Below are 15,431 nucleotides of genomic sequence, written 5' to 3'. Positions count from 1 at the left end.
GGGCATTCTAGGAATTAGTTGTTCGCACCCATGAGAAATTGCAAATTCAACTCATTATACATATCAGGCATCAGTTTCAGAATATAGACACCTAGTCATGATTCATCTCATAAGTATTCAATGAACGATCTTCGTTTTCCAAGTATTTCAGCTCAGACGATGTGACACCCATTGTGTGATCTTAGCCGCATTTTCTCATAATTTATGTCTGTATAAACTATCACTTCGCAGTCTACAGATACGATCGCACCATGAGCACATCAAGCGAGTTCTAAACTCTCGGCATGAGTCAGCTCCTCATAATAAGAAAAAGGTAAGTTAGCTCAGATTCAGACGAAGATAACAGCCTTTCTTATTTCAGCCCTTTCTAGTCCTTAATTCAGTTGTATAGCTATTCTTATCAAGAGTTCATGTATTCTTTGAGATATTCAAGAGTTTAGAGTGAAGTAGAGTCAGTTGAGCAAGTTATTTCAGTCGTGTATCCTCAGTTTTCTCTATATTCCTAGCTTTACGAGAGACATTCAACGGAGAATGTTCCCAAGGGGGAGATATTGTAAGACCCCGTGAAGTTTCCTCATCGTTTAAGTCTTCCGAGTGAATTAAAAGAAGCCTTACCCTTAGAAATTTTTGCTAAGTGTTCCAACACTTAATTTAATTTTGGACCTTCAACTTTGATGAATTATTTTGCGACCTTCCCGACATCCATTTTTTTTATTTTCAAGTTGCGTAGCGATGGGGAAAGTCAATAGTACATCTCGAGTGAGTTTAGGAATTTTTGGACCTCGTTTAGGGCGTGTTTGGATTTTGAACCAGTGAGCCTTTGCGATAGCGGGGCGCCGCCCCGCTTTCTCCCCCGCTCTAAGGGAGGCGCCGCCCTGTACTCTCCCTCACTGTAAGAGGGGCACCGCCCCAGCTTCTCCCATGCTATAACCAGGGCGCTTCCCTGGGTTCTCCTATAGCCTATGTTGGGCGATGCCCTAGCATTCCCGTGGTCCAATAATTTTCAATCTTCTTCAGTGTTATTATGCTCCAATTGGCCAAAATATAGTATCTTTCATCAGTTTCCTCTCCAGAACTCAACACTGTCTTCCAACCAAAAATTCAGATCTATCAAAACTCACTAGTTAAATCTAAAAAATAATTCAAGAATCGGAATCCCCAGCTCGAGATCTTAAAGAAGCACCTATCAATTTCACGAATAGAGTTTCAAAATCAAAAGTTCATTCGAATTCACAAATTTGAGGTATGTGGGGTTTGAACAAGAACAATCCTTCCGTTCTTGTGCCCAAAACTTGATTTTATTTAAGTATTTATGATTTATAAATGAATTTATGTCCAAATATTCTTGTTTGAAGATTCAAAATTTATTAGTTATTCAAGTTGTGGAATTTGTGATATTTCTAATTACTATGCTTTGATCCAAATGTTTATATTGTGATTTGTACGTTTTCTTTACGAGTTAATATTGTTGAATAAATTTCAAGAATGATATTGAGTATGAACTATTATTTTGAGTTGATATGAGACAAGTATTGAATTATGAGATTATATTCTTGGAAGATTGAGCCACTATATTTATATCAAGTTTGAAGTTGGATTTTGATGATGTTATGATCTTGAGTCTTCCTTTTTGAAAATTACTTATCGAGATTTGAATTGAGGTTTAAATTGTGAATTTTGAGAAAATTAGGAATCCACAATTTCATATGATTTAAATTAAGAGAAATATTATTTGGTCTTCATTATAGACCCTTGAGTTATTTTGAGATGGATTTCCTAAGAGTTTTGAGCCTGAGTATGGGAGTAGTATTTATCACCGAGCGGGAAGTGTGGGTTCAACGCATCCTACTTCTCCAGAACTACGTGCCACCGTAGGATTGAGATTTATGGGCCTAAGGCCGAGTTTGTGATCACTGATTTGAGGTTATACTCATTGGCAAGAGTATGGTGCCTTTCCCCAACGTAATTTTTCTTCCTTAGAAGGACAAAGTGTTAGACTCCATATGGCTCACATGGTTTATGTCGATTAGAAGAAACTCCCAAAGCAGTCCCCTACTCTAATTAAGCTAAAGGTATATATTTCAAAAGTTTGATTTTTTTTTTAGATTTCTAAAGTTTCCAATTCCAAATTCCTAAGTTTATAAAGCTTTGAGTTCTTTAGTTTGTTTTAAGAAGTTCTATTCTCCCCGATAAAGATGTATGAGTTTTGAAGGTATTGTTTAAAGACTTCTTTAGCTTATGAGTTTTGAGAATAAATGGACAAATTTAGATTTTTGAGTTAAGTATAATGACTCACGAGATTTATGATACATGTTCATTATTCATGATTAATGATGCTTATATTTCAGCTTTTATTCCAGCTTTGTGAGTCATTATAACCAGTATGCATGATTTTTATAAAGATTAATGATATTTTTTACTTAATTATATATACCCCCATATACTCAATACATTCCCAAAGTGCTGACCCACATATATGTCTATGTGCTACATTGTCTCATAATGTAGGTATGAATTATAGCACACATACTATGTTTAGTCAGTTGCAGCTTCCAGTTAGCAGGTGATGAGCCTTTTTGATCCAAGGGCTAGAGTCAGTTATGCAGTTTGAGAAGTATTTTATTTTCTTTAATCAGTCGTATTGAGTTGGGATAGTTGGGAGTCATGACCTGACTATCTATAGTCAGTACTAGTAGAGGCTTCATAGACAGTCAGTAGAAGTTGATGTATTAAGTTTCAGTTTTATTTGTAAAAGTAGAGTTGTAATCTTGTAAATTCAGTTTTGTATTGAGCAGATCCAGAAAAGAGTTAACTTCCGCATTATTCTTTTAGATTTATGCATTTTATTCAGTTGCTTATGAGTTATGTCAATAGAAGGGTTAGCTTGGGGTCACTTATGACCCTAAGCATCGTGTGACGTCTCGGAACCCATTTTTAAGGCGTTACATGACTGGGTATTATAGATGATTTATTAAAATCTATGGCTTGACAAGTAAACCACTTACTAACTTAAAAAGAATGTTTTTAAGTGGGGAGAAGATGTAGAAAAGGCTTTCCACAACTCAAACAGGCGATGACCTCTGCACCGGTATTAGCTTTGGCTGATTTTCACAAACCATTTTTAGTGAAGACTGATGCATGTTCTATGGACCCTATAATATTATTCAAAAAGTGGGAGCAGTGGCATATCGTTTAGAGTTACCAGCAGGGTCTCATATCCACCCCGTCTTTCATGTGTCGTACTTGAAGTATTGGATCGGACTTGCTACAGCTTCCCAGCAGCAACCTCCTTCTTGTGACAGTGAAGGCAGCATTTTGGTGGAACCTCTTGTAATTTTACATCAGTGCATCGTTAGAGTTAATAACTCAGCAGCCGACAAAGTGCTTGTGCACTGGTCTAACATGTCAGCAAACGATGCTACTTGGGAAGATTGGAGCTATATTTGTAGTAAATTTCCCCAATTCGTGGCTCATGATCGACCTTGAGGACAAGGTCAATTTCGAAGGAGTGGGGAATTATTATATCCGATGAGTGTAATTGGAATAAGAGAGGAAAGAAATGAAAATTAGGGTTGTAATTGGGGATCACAATAGGCAAATGTGGTGGTGTTAGTACGAACACGTGTTGGCAGATTAGAGCAACAGTTGAGAAATGGGGTCAGCAGATATTTTACAAGGAATAGTGAAGATAATAATTAAATAACTGTGGAGATTAGCCCAGTTATTAAGGCAGACAACTCAGCTCCGGCTCAACCAAATTCTATAAATATTCTTAACAGAAATTGGGATCGGCAGTTATGAAATTGATCAGAATTCTCTCTGTCTATTCTTCTAGAACCTTCTTCTTTCTCTTCTACTCTATCTTCTCCTTCATTACTTCATTCTAAGTTTACTACATGTATCCATGGTAGAAGTTGCAGATTCATACTGGAGAATAGCTTAAGTGTTTCCATATTCGTTGATTGTAATCGTTGGTTGTTATCAATAAAATTCCGTTTCGTTATAAATTCGAATTCACAATTCCAATCGGGTTAGTTACATTACAATTATAGATTATAAATTATAGATATACATATATAGATTATAAATATAAATATAGATTATACATCTAGATAATTTACAACAAAAAAATTATTTAAATCTACTAATATGTTTATAGCGGCGATATAATAAACATATGACTAGTCTGGATTTGTCTTTGGTTCCACAAATTGATAAATGAAGCAGCCATGGGAATGATTATTGTTAACTCCTTGTCATTGTATTATTTCTATGTATGAAAAAGAAAATAGGTCATTTAACTTAAGGCGAGGTTCATTCATATTTAGAAGTGAAACACATGATGTGTGCGAATTAGGCGCAACATGAGGTCCATTCATTTTTGGAGTAAAACACATAATGTGTGTGTTAGGCGCAACATGAGGTCCATTCATTTTTGGAGTAAAACACATAATGTGTGTGTTAGGCGCAACATACATATTATATTATTCCAGGAGCACCATTGCACTCCAGTGAGAATGACTCTAGCTTTAGATACATCGTTGCTTCCTTGAATGTTTTCTCAATTGAAATTTAAATCAAAACCTAAAAAAGATTGCATAAATAAGCCGCCATAATTAATTTAAGGCTAAACACATTGACATTCCCAAAATTTGAGACAAACTTTCATTGACACCTCAATTAGTCTTTTTTTAAAAAAAACATCCAAACGAGCGTCCACTGAGTTATTTTGACACATTTTGCTGAATCAGTTAAAATTACAAAGAGAGTGTAATATACTAATGGATGACATGACATAATGAATTAATTAAAAAAGGACATGTGGCACTTGAGTGTGAAATAATAATATAAAATTATATAGATTATAAGAAAAAATAATTTTTCATAATAATAATAATAATAATAAAATATGCATATTTTTCAAACCCACCACAACTACGCACCCCTCCATCCTTTCTTCCCACTTTTTCGGCGACGTTACCCCACCCCCAACGTCTTACTTCTTCTTTTTTTCCCTTTGGATTTCATTGAATTTTGATGCCTTCTCTTTGTTGTAGGTTTAACTTTCTCTTAATTTTAAACTAAATTTTCTTACTTCTAAAAAGTTGATATTGAGTCAAGTTATGGACGATGAAATCGATGGTGGCATCATGAATTTTGGTGATAATACTAAAATGGGGTGTTGATGAATTTAACGGAGATAGTGAATTTGGTTGTGGTGTGATAATTTTGGAGGTGAATCTAAGCTTATGATGGTTGTGCAACAAATTTTGTTATCACCATCTTGATTAATTTAATTTTCTTACTAAATTCTCTTTCATTGTTGTAAAGATTTTATCTAATAATCATGAGCGGTTTAAGAGAAAGATTTAGAAAGGAGAAGAGTTTGGGAGGATACTTTTTTCGGCGTGATTTTGACAGGATGATAGAATTCTTCTCTCCATTATCTTTTTAATTTTTAAATTGGGTTCTTTCATATTTTCATAAAGTTTTTCAAAATTAGTGTGTGATGATTTTTTATTTTCCTCTTCTATATTTTTGTAAGTTTTCTAAAATTATTGGTGGTGGTTTGGTGGATGGTGGATGGTGGATGATGGTGGTGGTAGAAGGTGGAGTAGGTGGAAGAAGGAGGGAAAAAATATTTTTTTACGAAAAAAGCAGTTGCTCACACTCTTTAAGTTAACTGCATCATACACAATGTGTCATATCAACAAAAAGTGTCAAAATGACACAATGAAACATTAGTTCAGGTGTTTAAAATAAACAACGGCTAGTTGAGTTGAAAAAATAAAAATTAATATCAAATTTAGGGGACTGACGATGTGTTTAACCTTAATTTAACGTTGATCCATTAGTGAATGTTGCATGGATGCATAGATATGTATAAACACACGTCGCTAGGAAAAGGTGAAATGGGGATGGGATGTTCTTGGCAGTCCATCTTTGTCTCACTTCCAAGGTAAGGAATTAATCTCTGGCCAGCAAGGTAAAAGTTCAAGGAATCGATCAATTGAGTGTAGAATCAATCACTTATCAACAAAGTGAAAATCTTATTGCACACTTGTACGAACAATTGCAATTAATAACTAAATCAATTGATTTTCAAATATATGTGAATTAACTATTGAGTACATATAATCCATAAAACAAATAATATGAAATACACGTTCTACGCACGTATAAAGAGATTAGTATTATTAAAAACTACCAGAGTAATAACTCAGGCCTTATTACACACAAATACGAATAATAAAGACTTTAATCGTTATATTTTGACAAGGATGCGATATATTTATTCAGGAGTTCCGGTGCAAATGAACGATCCATCAGAGCGGAAAAGCTTACAGCCTACAGCTGCTGTGCAACAATTGACGCATACATCACTCATTTTCTCATCTCCAGAAGAGGGACAAGTCATGTAAGCCACTTCAGGGTCACAAACTTGGAGACACATTTTTTGTGCATTTCCATATTCCACCTCAATTCCTAGCAGAAATATACCTAACAAAAGAATCCAAATCAAACACAAAATTAGCAAACATGCATATGACATTATAGTTTTTGGCTTGAAAGCTTGATATGCAGCACAATCAATGCTGATTGAAAAAGGCCCAAAAAGTCAATTTTTTAAAATAAATAAATTAATTATCAACTGTGTTGGTTGGTAATTTTGCTCGGTGTTTTTAAATAAGTTGATAGAAGATTTGACCAAAAGATCGACTGACTCGATCGAATTTTTTGAAAAATATTTTTCAGATATTTTAAATAATAAATAATTGTGTAGGTCACTTTTTCTGTTTTCTGTATTTTGAAGTAAAAAAACCTACCATATTTTTAAAAAAAAAAATTGCTAAAACCAACTGATCCGATGGGTTTTTTGGTCGGTCCAAACGTCAGTTGATTTTGGGCATAATTTTGTTTGAAATCAATTTTTCATATTACGTTATTATTATTTATTATATACTCAATAGATATTCAGACAAACAGTATCATTATAAAGGCGTTTACGTATGTAGAAAAAACCTTACCGGACAATAGGAGGAGGGAAAGGATACCAACTTTGCAAAAGGCCATTGTATGTATGTTTCTTTGAATTTGCTGCTTTAATTTGAGGATGTTGGAATCTCATCTTAAGCTATTTATAGAGAAAACAAAAGTTAGTAAAACACAACTAGGAATGACTTTTCTCATATATATCAGAATGGACCAGATTGTGTTTTGTCAAGTTTTGCTCGATGCAGCCTTCACATTAGATGGTATGACCAAGCCAATTTGAATATTTGGATCCCAATTATTATGAGTAGAGAGTTAAACAATTATCTTGTCAAATTTAGATTTTCAAAATATCATTCACAAATCTTTTAACAAAATAGATATTTAATTAATAAATTGTAAAGAAAAATAGAAAATACAAGCTGGGTATAATTTTATTTTTTTAAAAAAAAAAAGGGCGGAGGGCGAGGGTTTTGGTTGACAAATGAATAAACTTCTTATTAATTAAGCATTCATAAAGACCATTTACGTGACTGGTTCGATTTCTTTGTTATGTCAGGGATGTTTTCACATTTGATGGAAAGTCAAATCAAATGGAAAATCGAATCAGTTCAATTAAGAAAATTGGTAATTTGGTTTGTTCGACTTGAATTGATTTTGAATTTTAAATTGTAAATTGATAGTATTTAATTTCATTTTGATTCTATTATAATAAAATCGAAAAAACTAACTAAATCGATTCAAACTGATAAACCATATACATTAGCCGCTTGCAAAGTTGATGCGGAAGTCGTTTTAAAGGTGCAAGTGGTGAGGTAGATATCCATTCATAACATGAAATATCAATCCTTTTAAGGACAAATCCATAACAACGGAATATCGATCCTTTGAGGAACAAATGCATAATGACGAATATCCATTGCGAAATATCAAACCTTCTAAGGACAAATCCATAACAAAAAATATCGAATCTACGATGGCATAGCCATAATGACGAATTATCGATCCTTGTAAGGACAATCCATGGCGGCCTTGGTGAAAACTCGATGCTTGCATTATGTTGTCCTATATGCCAATAATGCTTCTTCCATTTGTTCATGTCAATCTCTTTCAGACCTCGAGACAACCTTTTCCAACAAGTTGCATAGAGTTCTATTGAAAGCCTCAGTTAGAGAATTAGTGCTAGCATTATACATAGATAGGGGGTGGCAATGGTGTGGTGCGGGTTTTTTCTAAACCCGCGAATTTTAAAACCGCCCCGCACCATACCGCATCACATTTAAACTCGCCTCGCACTCATACTCGCGCATACCGCCCCGTCCCACCCCACATTTTTGTTTTTTTCTTTTTTGAAAATTTTATAACTCCATTGAAAACCATAATATTTTCAATAATAGAAAATAATAACAACCAATTTTTATCATATCACTTTTCACCAAGAAATTATCAGAAAAGTATCATACGTACAAGTAATGATCAAATATCAAATTTTCATTAAAATGAACAAGGAAATTAAAAAAGCTATAAAATTGTTTATTTGTAGTGTTATACATATTGTTTTAAGTATCACAAAATTTTAAGTTAAGAATACATATAATTTTAGGTAGATTTACGAGAATAATACTACTAATTTTAACTTTTTTTTTAGTTTAAACCCGCATATACCCGCAAACCACCCCGCACCATTTAAAAAAAAAAAACTTACTTAAACCCGCCCCACACTCGCACCACAACCACATAGTCTAAAACCCGCACCGTACCACATAACCTAAAATCCGCAACGCACCTGCACGGCCGCCCCATGCCATCCCTATACATAGAAGAGTGCTAACATCGTATGAAACCTAAGATTTGTCTGATAGGCATGCCAATTATTCAAACAGGAGATTTTTCTTTTTGGGGGGCCGGTGAAAGGTATACCAAATATTCAAACAGTTGGCTGGGTCATACAATACAATGTGAAGGCTGCGTAGAGTTAAAACTTTGACAAAACACAATTTTATCCATTCTGAATTTCTGATATGAGAGAAGTTGTTAATTTAGTGAATATCAGGTATTTGTTTAAGTTGTTCTTGGTCATCTAAGTAGTCATTTGTGTGCTTTATTTTTTAGATGACTTGATGTAGGCTACAAATGAATTTGTGGTGACTCGAGAGAATAATTTTGCTGGTTTTGGATAGTCTTTTGCCGTGTCAATGCTCACAGTATCCATTGTCAGCTGTGTTGATGATATCACTGCTCATAAGCAACTTCAAAAAATATGGGAACTGCAAAACAAAATCAATCGATGATGTTAATACTGCACATTTAGCAGACTTCAACAATGAATAAGGAGTTGGGGACTGCGGATATCTTTAGTAATTATCTTAACAACTCCACTGAATGGTGATACATGTCCAACATAAATCAGTAAATAGGTTCGTATAAGGCGGAAGGAAGACTTGGATACCAACCAAGAAAAGAACATTAATGTCAAGTAAAAAGATGAACCGGATCTATATTTAGGAATGCGTTCCAGGCTTCCTCTTGCATCACAAGGCATCAGCGGGAGCAAATGTAGTCAACCACGATGGTTCTCGCTGCAATGATGAGGTGAATCGAGTCTGAAACTGTAAGCTTTCGAAATACCAAAAAAGCTTCCCAAAAGTCTCTCTTTGTAAGTTAGGTTCAACCAACCAAAATATAAACCTAGCTTACAAATCCCCACTAGATATATGGCGCCCTAAGAAATTCTAAAGCTACTTTTCACCTCATAAAAATTAAATTTTATGATTATTCCACCCATAATAACCCCTTAATCAATTTATGCCAGAACCACCATGTCCAAAGTACTTCGACTTCTTATCAGTAAAATTCCTCAATTTCATAAGTAATCAAAAATTCAGTAAGTTTATGGTAATAGAAAATACCCATAAGAAGATTGTTGATGATTAGCACCAATTTGTTGATAATGGATATTTGCGTAGATAGATCTCTTCTTCGCTATTCTTCCCTGCTTCATTTCTTTTTTTTTTTTTTTTCTTTTTGAACTTGGTAACTTTCTTCAAAGTGGCATCCTTTGTTTGGTGAGTTTTCCAACTTTCTTCAACACTTCTTTTACTTCTTTTTGTCTTTCAATGTTGGGTATTAGATTCTTTTTTCTCTTCAAAGTTACAATATTGATCACAAATGCTATGATCGACTTTCAAGTCATGTTCTGTTATTTTCTCTTTGTTAATAATAAGTGATGTTCATTTAACTGAGTCCGAATCTGGTTGACTGGTTATAAAGATGAATTTTCAAGTTAGATAGTTTATTTTGAATAATGATTTGCCTTGTGCGTTTTTCTTAGTTTTTTAGCAAATAACTCTAGAAAGTAAATTCTTTTCCTCTGTTTTTGCTATTTTCCAACTCACGAATAAAAAGGACAACCCGTGCTTAAAGCTTTTGCTATATGCAGGATACGGAAAAGGATCGGATCACAAGAGCCTATTATACACAATATTACCTTACATTTCTGCCTCACGAATACATTGTACACATGTTACTGATTTAGTACATAACATCATTTTGCACAAAATTAATGTATTTGATTAAATGTCTGAAATAACGGAATAAATTATTTGGGATGGTTTTTCTAATAGTACCTACAACAGATTCACTTCATAGCAGGAATTCAAAAGGCACAATTTTTTCACTTTTAATTGACAGTACTCAAATCAAAAAATAATGGATAATATTGGTATGTGTATGTGCTGACATTTATGGTTTTTGACATATTCTATTTGCTGAGTTAATAATTTAAACGGTCACTCAACTTTGGATTTTTATTTCAAAAAGTCACTTAACTTTGAACTTTACTCAGAAAGTCACTCAACTATAGATGTTTTACTCAGAAAGTCACCCAACTCATTTTATTATTTTTTAAAATAATTTTTGCTTATGTGAAATTTTTTTTAATAACAAAATTCTGAAAAATATAAAATATTCATTTAATGACCTTTTTACCCTTTCTTTCATTCCCCTTCCTTTCATTTGATACCTACATGTAAATGCTTAATTGGATTATCTACTCTTTGGTAAAAGCCATGGAAATATTTTTTTGTTTCAGCTTATATGAATCATATTGTTATTACTGCATACAATCATGTTATGTAATCCCGTTTAACTAGTCCGTTAAGCTAATATTATATTTTTGTATTAAGTAATATATATTACGTATGAATATTACAAATGTGGAATTACCTAGTCCACCGGTGTATTAAAATTCTTATTCTGTGATTTTTAAAATATATTATGGTAAGATTAAATTTGAAATATGGCCAGTTATAACTCTTTGAAATTAAATACTTTGGATAAATTTATAAAAGCATTTAAAGCACCTACATGAAAAAAACAATTACAAACTACAAATACTTCAAACTTTTTATATATATTTTTAAAATTTTATGTAAATCAATAAAATACTTTTAAAAAAAAACTTTGCTTCAATGTGAAGATTGAAGACTTGTTGTTGTTGTCACCATTTAATTAATTTGTAGGTTAAATTTTTTGAGGAGATATATAAATCAAGAAATGAAGGTATCAAATGTAGGTATCAAATGAAAGAAAGGGGAATAAAAGAAAGGGTAAATGTAGCTATCAAATGAAAGAAAGGGTAAATGCAGGTATCAAATGAAAGAAAGGGTAAAAATAGTGTGACAATCGAAACATAATAAACAACAGACTATGATAGTATCACAAGCAGGGACCATAATACTATGGCTAGTCAACGAGGAACACCAACAAGTCTAAACCTTAGAAACGCAAGACAATACTCCTACACGACTGACCTTCTACCCTCGAGATGCAAGACAAAAATTGATGCTGAAATTTAGTATAGATTCATAAACAAATGTTGATTTCAAATCATAACTGGAAACTGGGGTCTCAATACCTATGGATAAGTACATATTAAAAATAGGATTGAAATTCGTGAATTTATAAGGCCAGAAGTTGAATATGTACATTGTGCGCGTATTTATACCAATGAGTACAATATATTTTTAAAATAGTCATTTTAACTATAGATAAAGAGAACATAAAACATTTATTATTTATTAAAAGAGGAATTAATAAATAAATTTATAGTCGATTTTTAAAGTCTAAATATTAGGAAAATTAACATAGAAAAGTGTACTATTATTTATACACATAGTTCAAATAAGAAAAATATCTTGACCGGATAAATTTCTAATATTAGGACGTCTGACATAATTCAAATAAAAACCATACAATAATAAAAGATGAACTTGGTTTTATAATCTTAAATATTAAGACTATAATTAAATTACAAATTTCTCTAACATATTTTTCTTTTGGAGGGTAAAAAAGTTGCAGGCATATGATGTTGGAAGTTTCGTACTTCTATAATAGTAATACAAGATAATACTTTTTTCTTTAAATGTAGGTATTAAATGAAAGAAAGGGGAATGAAAGAAAGGATAAAAAGGTCATTAAATGAATATTTTATATTTTTCAAAATTTTGTTATTAAAAAAAAATTTCACATAAGCAAAAATTAGTTAAAAAAAATAATAAAATGAGTTTGGTGATTTTCTGAGTAAAACATCTAAAGTTGAGTAACCGTTTAAATTATTAACTCTCTATTTGCTTGCATGCGTACATCTATTGCACTATTTCTATTATTCAGTGATAGTGCTTAAGTAAGGTTGAATATATTCAACGTGATTCAACTTAACCAGAGAAAGGTAGAAGCTGATTGAAGCTTGGGAGTAGGAATACTATTATATTAGTAGCTCTAGCTTAGTATGCAATATATTACAACCATTATTCTTGAACTTTGATTAGGCTCAATTTCTATGGCTACCTTCAAAAACTGTAGTTCAAACTTATCAGCACACTGTTGATTTAGTGAATATCAGGTATTTATTTAAGTTGTTCTTGGTCATTGAAGCAGTCATTGTGTGCTTTGTTTTTTAGAATGACTTGCTGAAGGCTACAAATGAATTCGTGGCGGTGATGATTAATCAGTAAGAACTAGAGAGAATGATTTTGCTGGTTATGATAGTTTTTTGCCATGTCAATGCTCTAGATTTACCGATAAATCAGCTTCATTTGACCTTTTATTAACCTTCTAAAAATTAAAAGCTTTAAAAAAGTATCATTGTTATACTTCCTGAATGACACTTCTGTTATTCCTTTAGTGTGCAGTAACTATTTCGCAATCTTTGATATCCTCAAAATCTGTTAAGAAATGAACTGCTACAAATTTAAAAGCATCTTTGAATTTAGAAAAGTGTTGCCTGACAAATGCACGAGAGACCGGATAAGAATGGATACAAACCACAGTTGGTACTCCACATGTTTTATTCACAGAAGATCAAGAGTTCAATAAGTATAGCTTGGGAGAGAATTTAAAAGATAAATATATAAATTACCTCTTTTTTCCTTAGGTAAGAGCAAGTAGCTCTATAGCATAGCAGCCCCCCCATGCAGAACTACAACTGCGTTGGTACTTCTTGCAAGATTATCCCATGGGTTAATTTTCTCTCTTTCTGTTATTCATCGGAATATAGTGTGGGGAATCACCATAGTGGTAGAGAAGCAAAAAAGTAGAAGGATGGCAAGGAAAATAATGAAACCTGTGGCATTTTGCAGAAGTTCAGAGATGGACACAACCTTAATGTACCTGCTGAGAGCAATATTACTGATGTTCCACCTCTAAAGCATCATCACGGGGTTGACATCACCAAAACCTGAGATTTGGCAGAGTGAAGTACAACGTAGTAACACTATGGTACTCCTTTTGAGCAGAATTTGGAACCTGAGAAAACTAAATAGTGTATTTCATATACTGGGAAATTTTCAGAAGATATAAGGAAACTTGCAAAAGTCCATTTTAAAAAATATCTCCATAGTTCCAGAAGATATGAGCAAATTATATCAGCAATTTATATGCCTTCATCAGAAGGTTGACAAATACAAATATTAATATTGAGATCATTCACGTCTAATGCAAAGTCTCAAAAGAAAAGAGTTCAACAGAAGTAATCTCTCTCAGCCACTGGCTGTTCTTTCTACCTAAACTTGTGGCTTCTTTCATCAAAGATAGGTGTGAGCTAATTTTCTCGCTAAACCCCTTCTCTTACGGTCAAGAGGCTGAACGCCCCTCTTTTTCCAAAATTGTAGATTCTTTCCCGGTTCTTCTTTCTTTACTAAAGCTTGTTGAATGTTATAACCTGTTATTGTACTTTTTCCATAATTAAAGTGATGTAAATACTTTCAATACCAAATATGAATTTCCTAACAATAACAACTGAATGAACTTAAGTGAACGCCATAAGAACTTCAAGGTATGTAAAACTGCGATTTTACACCTCAACGGTGCGAACAAGGTCCAAATTAAGTGGCATTTTAAAAATAACATGACACTCATGTTATATCAAGATATTCACAAAAGAACAAGTCAGTGACTCAGCCACAAGATCATGCATAGACAAAATCAACGAATAGACCAAGATGAAGGCCAAAAGAAAAAGAAGTCAGAGCTCATCAATAAGAGTACCAAAATGAACGCAAAAATTCAAAAATCACATTGTCACATAGAAAAGAAACACCAAAAAAGAAATATTGAAGAGCACGAAAAAGAGACAAAGGAAAAAATTGTCATGATAAGAAATAGTAATCTTCATAATTCTGATACTTAGTAAATCAACATAATCAACTCATATCGAAATCAAAATAGACAAGACAGGCGTCACCAGAATACTACCATGTACATATATGCATATCAAGGGTTTGTATTGCATTATATGACATTTCTATGTACGATGAGCACAAAAAATGACACTACCGCATTGTACATCTCTAGTGTTATGTAACTCAGGTGTACTTGAATACTATAAATACAGCAATTATATAATCAAGAAAAAAAAAATAGGAAGTGTTTGCATTTTCAATCACATCACGCAACACACTTAATTCATCATTTGCTATGAGTACCAGTTTAATTCGGAGCTTGAGAGTGAAAGCCTTCGCTCTTCGAAAAAGAGAATTGTTGAATGCTTCAAAAAACAAACAAATATCAATAGTACAATAGAAATTGCAGAATAACTGGTAGGTCAAAAATCATACATCATCCTAAAAGGTTCATGACCTCAAAATACTAAACTAACCAAAAATAATAGAAAAAATTCAAAGGGAAAACTATCTTATCATCATTTACAATAAATTCAAAACTAAGCTTTTATCCAGTACGAACCTCAACAATACACCCTGTAAATTATTTCATTGATTGTAAATTAATAAACTTATATGTAACTTACAGGCTGACCAAAAAAGAAGGATAAATTGATTAGAAAAGAGCACCTACTAAATCCACTTAGTTTGAAGATAGTGCACTTAATGCATTTCTAGCTTATATCCACATGTATATCTGCTATGTTACTCGGACTCTTC

At 32.8% G+C, this 15,431-nt stretch overlaps 1 protein-coding gene across 1 annotated transcript; it reads right to left on the bottom strand.

Moving 5' to 3' along the window:
- Positions 1-6,073: 6,073 nt before the first annotated feature.
- Positions 6,074-7,243, bottom strand: LOC107879784 (proteinase inhibitor PSI-1.2-like). The gene is made up of 2 exons (XM_016726735.2): positions 7,029-7,243; positions 6,074-6,501 (listed from the first exon to the last, which is right to left on the bottom strand). The coding sequence occupies exons 1-2, from the start codon at positions 7,072-7,074 to the stop codon at positions 6,293-6,295; spliced, it is 255 nt and encodes an 84-aa protein (XP_016582221.1). The 5' UTR covers positions 7,075-7,243; the 3' UTR covers positions 6,074-6,292.
- Between the last annotated feature and the right edge of the window lie 8,188 nt (positions 7,244-15,431).

This window comes from Capsicum annuum, chromosome 6 (genome assembly GCF_002878395.1).
Source record: "Capsicum annuum cultivar UCD-10X-F1 chromosome 6, UCD10Xv1.1, whole genome shotgun sequence".
In the NCBI taxonomy this organism is placed as follows: domain Eukaryota; kingdom Viridiplantae; phylum Streptophyta; class Magnoliopsida; order Solanales; family Solanaceae; genus Capsicum; species Capsicum annuum.
The sequence above is the reverse complement of the archived record's forward strand: the minus strand, read 5'-3'. Positions and strand labels throughout refer to the sequence as shown.

Excerpts from the sequence above, each read along its gene's own strand:
- LOC107879784 (XM_016726735.2), bottom strand. The coding sequence starts at position 7,074 with ATGGCCTTTTGCAAAGTTGGTATCCTTTCCCTCCTCCTATTGTCCG. Across the intron at positions 6,502-7,028 it reads TTCCCTCCTCCTATTGTCCG|GTATATTTCTGCTAGGAATT; the intron begins GTAAGGTTTTTT and ends TTCTTTTGTTAG.